At 45.3% G+C, this 9,037-nt stretch overlaps 1 protein-coding gene across 18 annotated transcripts in view; it reads right to left on the minus strand.

The window, feature by feature from the left end:
• The window catches only part of LETMD1 (LETM1 domain containing 1), a 20,971-nt gene extending 12,243 nt beyond the window's left edge, over window positions 1-8,728 (minus strand). For 3 of the 18 annotated variants that reach the window (XM_024347849.3, XM_063785637.1, XM_024347851.3), the window contains exons 1-4: window positions 8,219-8,418; window positions 7,515-7,666; window positions 4,501-4,616; window positions 204-356 (exon numbers count right to left, since the gene is read on the minus strand). In XM_024347849.3, the coding sequence (XP_024203617.1) occupies window positions 204-356; window positions 4,501-4,616; window positions 7,515-7,666; window positions 8,219-8,340 (543 nt within the window). In that variant the 5' untranslated portion in view covers window positions 8,341-8,418. Of the gene's footprint in view, window positions 1-203; window positions 357-460; window positions 563-685; window positions 873-2,849; window positions 2,933-4,500; window positions 4,617-7,514; window positions 7,688-8,218 lie in introns of all 18 variants that reach the window. The other 15 variants (XM_016923401.4, XM_063785640.1, XM_054663345.2 and 12 more) reach the window with 14 other exon arrangements.
• Window positions 8,729-9,037: the final 309 nt, after the last annotated feature.

The following is a 9,037-nucleotide window of genomic DNA, read 5'->3' on the forward strand; positions in this document are numbered from 1 at the left end:
CTAGCCTGGGCAACAGAATGAGACTCTGTCTCAAAATAAATAAATAAATAAAAATAAATCATAAATAAATAAATGAAGTGAGAGAATAAAGAAGCTGGGTTCTATATAACAAACAAGACAAGGAGCCCCTGTAAACCTCCAGCCTGCCGTAGGCTCAAAAGCACACCAAGGATTGAGGGTTGATGTTGCAATCAAGCTCTTACCGATTTTACTTCCTGAGCAGTCAGCTGGCCAATCCCCAGCTTTGCCAAAGCCTTGTCCAGTTGGTGAATCACAGTTGTATGAGTCTTCAAACGATGTCTCAACAAGGGAGGAGGCAGGTAAGATGTGAGAAGCATGGCCCGGCTCAAGGCTTTCTGTAACACAACCACATAGGAGGGGAAAGGCAAATAGTATGAGCTCAAGCAAACACCTGAAACATGGTGATGCTATGGAAAAGAGAAGCCCTCAAAGTGCTCACCACGTGCAAAGCCTGGAGTTGGTTCATGCCCAGAGGATGGTTAGAGAAACACTCTCTCAGAGCCAAGATATCATGTATTGCTGGGTGGGTACCACGCTGTATCTTGGAAGAGGTAAGAGATTTGTAGATGTTAGGAAAGTCCTGACTACTCCTCTTAGCTAGTTTTAGTGCACACTGAATCTAACAAGATTCCACATTTGTAGGAAGGGTTAACTGCAGGAATACCTTGGTGCACAGATCTGTCAGACGCCACCGGAGTCCTGCATCAGAAATGAAAGGGATGACCTTTTCTAAATAACTAATAATTTCTGGGTGGGACTGCTTCCGGAAAGCATGATAGATATCTAAGAAATCAGTTTGTTGTTTTGGGGTCCAGAAATGCCTGATCAGTAGTTGCCTGGGAAACAGGTACCTGAAAGGAGAAAGAATCACAAACTCACTTGCTGAAACTGGCTTCTTTCAGAGGAAGCCAAAGAAAGCATTTGGTAGACATGAATACTAGGAAGAAGAGATGGAGACACTATTTCCCTACCTCAGTGTTCTTTTTCTTTCTTAGTTTTTTTTTTTTTTTTTTTTTTTAAGAGACAGGGTCCCCTCTCTCACCCAGGCTGGAGTACAGTGGCAAGATCACAGCTCACTGCAACCTTGACCTCCTAGGCTCAAGCAATCCTCCCACCACAGCCTACTGAGTAGCTGGGACTACAGGCACAGGCCACTATGCCTGGCTAAGTTTTTAATTTTTTTGCAGAGACGGGTCTTGCTATATTGCCCAGGGTGGTCTCGAACTCCTGGTCTCAAGCAATCTTCCTGCTTCAGTCTCCCCAAGTGCTGGGATTACTGGTGAGAGCCACTACAGTCAGCCCTTTCTCTTAAGTGACTCTCAGACCAAAGTTTATAAGACACACTGAAGCACAATTTCAAGCACCATTACTGAAATGTGATGTGAAAGGAAGGACTAGCAGAATAGCCTGCCATGCAGCAATCAGATATAATGACTCATTTTGAACTAAAGCATGTGAAGAGCATGCTTTAGAGACAGTTGCAGCCTGACCTGGACACTATATGTGATGTTGACAATCTAACTATAGCACAGTCCTTATGTGGACCCAGTATGTAAAAGGCAACTGATTTGTTGTTTTTTTTTTTGAGACGGAGTCTCGCTCTGTCACCCAAGCTGGACTGCAGTGGCGCGATCTCGGCTCACTGCAACCTCTGCCTCCTGGGTTCATGCGATTCTACTGCCTCAGCCTCCCAAGTAGCTGGGATTACAGGCACCCGCCACCACACCTAGCTAGTATTTTGTATTTTTAGTAGAGACAGGGTTTCACTGTGTTAGCCAGGATGGTCTCAATCTCCTGACCTTGTGATCTGCCCGCCTCGGCCTCCCAAAGTGCTGGGATTACAGGCGTGAGCCACCGCACCTGGCCACGATTTGTTTTTTAATTTATTTATCTACGTGTTTGGTGGTTTTAAAACATGACCTCAAATTCTCTGGCACTTGTCTTATGGAGAGCTGAGGTCTACATCCTGCCCTTTTTTCATTCTAGGTGACTGATTCAATCAATAGGACAGAGCAGCAGTGAGTCTATGTGACCTTCAAGACAGGGTTATAAAGTCATGTAGATTCTTACTAGAACCCCTCACTCTTGGAGCCCTGAGCTCCCAAGTTAGAAGTCCCACTATCTTGAGGCTGCCATACTGAAGAAGCCACATCTGGGCACTCTGGTTGACAGTTCTAGCCGTGTAGCCATCCCTGCCAGGGCACCAGACATAAGAGTGATATTGGACCTTCCAGACTAGTCCATTCAGCAGCTAAATATCACTAAGGGACCTCTGTCAACCCTACATGGAAGAGAGAAATCAACCGCCCACCTGAGCACTGCCCTAATTCTTGACCTACAAAATCATGAAAATGATTTATACGATTGTTTTATGCTATTAAGCTTTGAAGTTATTTGTTATACAGCAATAGATAATGAATGACATGCAAGATCACAGTTAAGAAATGTCATTTTTGGATATGAAGTAATAAAAATGTTATCAGAATACGAAATGTACTTTTCCTAAAGAAATTAGTCTAAAAGTACTCTCTCTCGGGGAGTGAGAGAGCCTCTAGGGATGATGGAGAAGGTCACTATCTTATTTCACATGACTCAGGGCAGCTAAGAGATAGGGAGAGTCTAGGCCACCTACACTTATAGCTGTGATGTGTCACAGTAACCAAGGTCTTCCTAAGTGGCTTTTATGAACCTTGGAATAATGAGAAGATTGGAGCAGAAGTTTGATAACCTCTGCCTATCTTCTGAAGTGAGTTCTGTTTAAAGTAATTCTTAATTTTAAAAAATTGATACATCTTCAAGATGTTGGGGAGATGGAAGTCTGTACTCACATTAGCAAGAAGACCAGGTAGTTGGCAAAAGGTGGAATGGAAATAATACCTAGGAAAAGACACTTGGTGACGTCTTGGCGGAACTAAGCAGAAATAAACACAGATGCAGTTTTAACCCAAATAAGTTGTTAATACAATAGACAATCCATCCACCCCACTGTACAGTAAACTTCTATTACAGCCCAGAAAAAGGACCAAATTTCTTTCTTTTTCTTTTTGAGATGGAGTCTTGCTCTGTCACCTAGGCTGGAGTGCAGTGGTGCGATCCTAGCTCACTGCAACCTCTGCCTCCTGGGTTCAAGTGATCCTCCTGCCTCAGCCACCCGAGTAGCTGGGATTATTGGCATAAGCCGCCACTCTAGGCTAACTTTTGTATTTTTAGTCGAGACAGGGTTTCACCATGTTGGACAAGCTGGTATCAATCTCCTGACCTCCAGTGATCTGCCCGCCTTGGCTTCCCAAAGTGCTAGGATTACAGGCATGAGCACTGCATGTGGTCCCCAAGTTTATTTCTATTTACTTCTGGATGGTTAGTTCCTTGAGGACAAAACCTCTGACTTATTTACTTTTGTATCCCAAATAATGTCTAGTACAGAGCCTGACATTATACCAAATCCTTCAGTGAACTCTTCCTGATCTGCGGAATGGGTCCTAGATTCTTACTCTCAGCTTCAAAACGACCCAAGTCACCACCAAATACTACTTTCATGCTGCCCTTTGGATCCTTGCAGACTTTTTTTTTTTTGAGACAGAGTTTTGCTCTTATCACCCAGGCTGGAGTGCAGTGGCGCGATCTTCACTCACTGCAACCTCCGCCTCCCAGGTTCAAGCAATTCTCCTGCCTCAGCCTCCCCAGTAGCTGGGACTAGGACTACAGGCGCCTGCCACCATGCCCAGCTAATTTTTGTATTTTCAGTAGAGATGGGGTTTCACCATGTTGGCCAGGCTGGTCTCAAGCTCCTGACCTCAGGTGATCCGTCCACCTTGGTCTCCCAAAATACTGAGATTATAGGCGAGAGCCACTGTGCCTGGCTGCCCTTGCAGACTTTTATTTTCATTTTATTATTTTTTTTTTTTTGAGATGGAGTCTTGCCCTGTCACCCAGGCTGGAGTGCAATGGCATGATTTTGGCTCACTGCAACCTCTGCCTCCCGGGTTCAAACGATTCTCCTGCCTCAGCCTCCTGAGTAGTTGGGATTACAGGCACCCGCCACCACACCCAGCTAATTTTTGTATTTTCAGTAGAGATGGGGTTTCACCTTGTGGGCCAGGCTGGTCTCGAATTCCTGACTTCGTGATCTGCCTGCCACGGCTTCCCAAAGTGCTGGGATTACAGGCGTGAGCCACCACGCCCGGCTCCCTTGCAGACTTTTGTTACGTTCCGAAACTACTTAGATTTTAGTATTTACAACTTTCATTCAGAAAGTGTGCCAGAAATTCTATGGAGCTCTTGCTATGGAGGGCTACAACTCTGGATGAACCCAATTCTTACAAATAATCTGATGCCTCATTCAGTTCAATATTTTGTTCTCATGGCAAAGGGCAAAAGCTTGATCAATGGTGAACAACAAATGAAAGAAAAAACCTTGAGATCTTGATTAAATGTAATTACCTCACCATGAACTTCTGGATATCTGCCCCTGGCCCATACCTGTCTCAAATGCTCCATCTCCCGGTATGGAAGTTGATGAAACTTTATATTGTGCTTCCACATATTTGTCTTTATTCTTCTAGCCTTTTTGGCATCAGCCCATAACATCTGCAATCCTGCCTCATTAAAGTAGAGGACAGAGTGTGATGTTATCCCAGTTTAAATCTTAACCACAGCTTCCTACTCCATGTTCAATCACATGCAAACACTCTCACCCCTCCCCAACAATACTCAAAGCTTTAAACTAGGTAACTTGAAACTCCTGAGGTCAACCCGAATCTCTTTTCTCAACATTTTTTCCCCTAGCACATCGCCTCTCTTCTAGCTACGTTTGGCTTCTGTAATCTGCTATGGAATGGTCTCCCTCTTCTGTTTCATTGGTCACTCCTTTTTAAAAATCAAGCTCCCTAACTTCAGAAAGTCTTGCTAAATTAACCCTATGTATTCCCCAGCCAGATATTAATTTAATCTCCTTTCTGGAACTTTTTTTTTTCTTTTTTTTGAGATGGAATCTCACTTTGTTGCCCAGGCTGGAGTGCAGTGGTGCGATTTCGGCTCACTGCAACCTCCACCTCCCAGGTTTATGCAATTCTCCCACCTCAGCTTCCCAGGTAGCTAGGATTACAGGCGTGTGCCACCATGCCTGGCTAATTTTTGCATTTTTAGTAGAGATGGGGTTTCACCATGTGGACAGGCTGGTCTTGAACTCCTGACCTCAAGCAATCCACCTGCCTCGGCCTCCCAAAGTGCTGGGATTACAGGCATGAGTCACTGCGCCCGGCCTGGAACACTTATTTTTGTTTTTGAGATGGAGTTTTGCTCTGTCGCCCAGGCTGGAGTGCAGTGGCGCAATCTCGGCTCACTGCAACGTCCACCTCCTGAGTTCAAGCAATTCTCCTGCCTCAGCCTTCCGAGTAGCTGGGATTATAGGTGCCCGTCACCACACCTGGCTAATTTTTGTATTTTTAGTAGAGACTGGGTTTCACCATGTTGGCCAGGCTGGTCTCAAACTCCTGACCTCATGATCCGCCCGCCTTGGCCTCCCAAAGTGCTGGGATTACAGGCGTGAGCCACCGTGCCCAGCCTGGAACACTTTTTAAAGTAGTTTAGTTCAATATATTTTTATGATTACATTTAAAATTTTCATTTTATGAAAATTCTTGCATCTAATTTTTTTCTTTTCTTTTTTTTTTTGAGATGGGAGTTTCACTGTTGTTGCCCAGGCTGGAGTGCAATGGTGCGATCTTGGCTCACCGCAACCTCCGTCTCCCAGGTTCAAGCGATTCTCCTGCCTCAGCCTCCCTAGTAGCTGGGATTACAGGCATGTGCCACTATACCTGGCTGATTTTGTATTTTTAGTAGAGACGGTGCTTCTCCATGTTGGTCAGGCTGGTCTCAAACGCCCAACCTCAGATGATCCGCCCGCATCGGCCTCCCAAAGTGCTGGGGTTACAGGCATGAGCCACTGCGCCCGGCTTCTTGCATCTATTTTTTTAATGCTTTCATATTTATCAATGATTTACATGTCATTATATGATGTCTCGATTGTCTTCAAAATAATACATAAGGCAAGTATATAACTAGGATTGGCAGCCATGAGTTATGATAATGAAGTGAGGTGAATACATGGAAGTTTGTTACACTACTCTCTCTACATCTGTGTGTGTTTAAAAATTTCCATAATAGTTGGCCGGGCGCGGTGGCTCAAGCCTGTAATCCCAGCACTTTGGGAAGCCGAGGCAGGCGGATCACGAGGTCAGGAGTTCGAGACCACCCTGGCCAATATGGTGAAACCCCACCTCTACTAAAAATAAAAAAATTAGCCTGGTGTGGTGGCAGGCGCCTGTATTCCCAGCTACTTGGGAGGCTAAGGCAGGAGAATTGCTTGAACCCGGGAAGCAGAGGTTGCAGTGAACCGAGATCATGCCATTGCACTCCAGCCTGGGCGACACGGTGAGACTCAAAAAAAAAAAAAAATTCATAATAAAAAGCTTAAAAACAAACACATGCTTTCATCCCTTTCTCTCATTTGATCCTATTTATCTACATGAAAACAGAAAAAGCAGCCAATTTTATCTCTACAAATTAAGGATAAGTAATTTTTCAAGTCCATGAAGCTAGTAATTATGATAATGTTCAGATTTGACAATGTAGTTTATTATAGTGTTATGATAAAAGCATAGAGCATATTATAGATTTGGTGCAAAAGCAATTGTGGTTTTTGCCACTGAAAGCCAAAAGCCGCAATTACTTTTGCACCAACCTATAATATTGTTAGGTAACATTTAGATGAAAATAACTTAACATTTACTTGGCACTTACTAGGGATCAGGACCTGTTCTAGGTACTTTACATGTATCAATTTTTAAAATCTTCATAACCATGTGATAAATAGGTAGGTTCCATTACTCCCATTTTACACATAAGAAAACCAAGGAAAGAGGGGTTAATTAATTAGTCCAATCACACAGTGACGAACTGGGATTTGAATCAGGCAATCTGGCTCCAGAGTAGACACTTGACACGATACATATCTTCTCCTAGTAACTAAGGATCTCTGATTTGAAATAAAACATTTAGAAACCAAGTATTATGTAGTGCTATTGCCACTACAACATACTACCTAATTTAGATTCATAACAAGGGTTAGACCTCATTTTCCTATGGATAAGTCAACTGATAAATCACAGGGCAGGTCTATACAGCCACAGATCCCTGCTGTGTGCAAGGCAAAAAATTTCTACTATAGCCAGGTGTGTGGTTAAGAAAGTACGAGAACATACCTATATTCTCCCTCCCTCATGTTGCTGTCATAAGTTGTTTCTCATAACATCTTTCTAGAAACATTCTCAAGAAGTGCTAATTTATAAGAATTAGTTTAAGGCGCAGGCATTTATGAAATATATCTCGGCTCACATCCCCATAGCAGAACCTGCAAATGATCTTATTTATGCTAACTCTTTGACCCTGCCCAAGAGCTGATTCCGGAATTTCTATTATAGTTTCGTTTTTACCTTTCATGAAGATTGTGTACAGAACATAGAAGCGGGGGAAATGACGACCCAAGAAACGATGGTATTTCCCATTAATCGCTTTTGTCTTGGTTACCACATAAGACATCAAGTTCTTCACATCTGCCTTTGGAGAAAGGTGAAGCTTTGAAGACCTACAAGGAAGATCAAAGAGACTATCTGGGAATCAGTCCTAGAAGCTCCCTCACGCCTTGAGTCCCTAATGTAAAGCAGGAGTCTCGGAGATTGTATCCCAAGGCTTGACACTTCTGAAATCCAAGGAAGGTCTTGGGGTCAAGAAGAGATAGGCAATCAGACTGTGAAACACAAATCAGGCAAAGGCCAGGCAGGAAAGGAACTCAGGGTATGCCTCTGGAGAGAGCGCAATGCCTGTGGGACAATTTGAACTGCAGGCTAAGTCAGAAAGAGGTGGAATCGAGATAGCAGCGGTAAAACCTGAGCCGAAAAACTGAGGCTGAAAGATGAGCTCAGGACACGCGGGGAAACCAGACAATATGGGGCACTGAGAGTACAGAGGGTCAGGAAGCCGGGTCACTAGTGGGGATCGGAGTTTGAATCCTGAACAGAATAAAAATTCCAGGGCCAAGGCGTGGAACTCTGAGAATTAAGAGACAGAATGCAAGCAAGGTTGAGACACTGAAAGAGTCTGGACGTCAAAAATGCTTTTCTCGCTACAGGTCCCTCACCGAGGGGCCCCCCAAGCCAGGCCAGAGCGACCAAGTTGCAGCCTCCGGGTGACGAAATGTCCAGGGGTGACTGCCGAGCCCCACACAGCCGACCGAGCCCAGCACACCCTGGAGAGCGCCATCTTCACAGCGAGGGAAGCGGGAGAGAAGAGGTTGTCTTTGGGTCAAAGTTAACCGTACGTCGCGTTCGTTCGAAGACGCATGCGTCTTTTCTGAGCGCTGATTGGTAGCCATAGCCTGCTTGGCTCCAGCACAAGCCAGGAGAGGGAAGGACTCAAAGACTAAGTGCGGAAGGAGGGCCAGGATTGGACACAGCAGTACTTCCAGGTTTAAAGGCGCCGGAAACAGGGTGTCCCAGAGGGAGCGAGTTCTTATGCCACTGGTGTGGGTTTGCGATGCGGAGGGCACCCTCTCCTTGAGGCGCCCAGTGACCCTCCGCGATTCCTTAGGGCCTCAGGGCTTCCCAGCGCCGCCCTTGCCCTCTGCCTGGACTCGGGGCGTCGGAGCCTCGATTGTTAGGTAGCAGATGTCAGTTTGCCAGTGCCTGGGTCTGGGAGGACCCGCGGCGCCCTCTAATGGTGCCGGCGTGGATAGGCCGGGAACTGTCCACTTTCCAGTGAGTCTGGCGGCGAAGGTTGGAGGCCTGGGAGCGGCCCCTGTGCGGACTGAGTACACTTTTTCCTCTCTTTGTCGTTTCCAGAACTAAGTTTGTGGGAAAATGGTTTTCGTTAAGCACCTACCGAAGACCAAGCTCTGTCTCAACTTAAATGTTACTATTCTGAGAGGATTTCTGTGACCACCCTATCTGAAGCAGTGCCG

This window comes from Pan troglodytes, chromosome 10 (assembly GCF_028858775.2).
Source record: "Pan troglodytes isolate AG18354 chromosome 10, NHGRI_mPanTro3-v2.0_pri, whole genome shotgun sequence".
In the NCBI taxonomy this organism is placed as follows: domain Eukaryota; kingdom Metazoa; phylum Chordata; class Mammalia; order Primates; family Hominidae; genus Pan; species Pan troglodytes.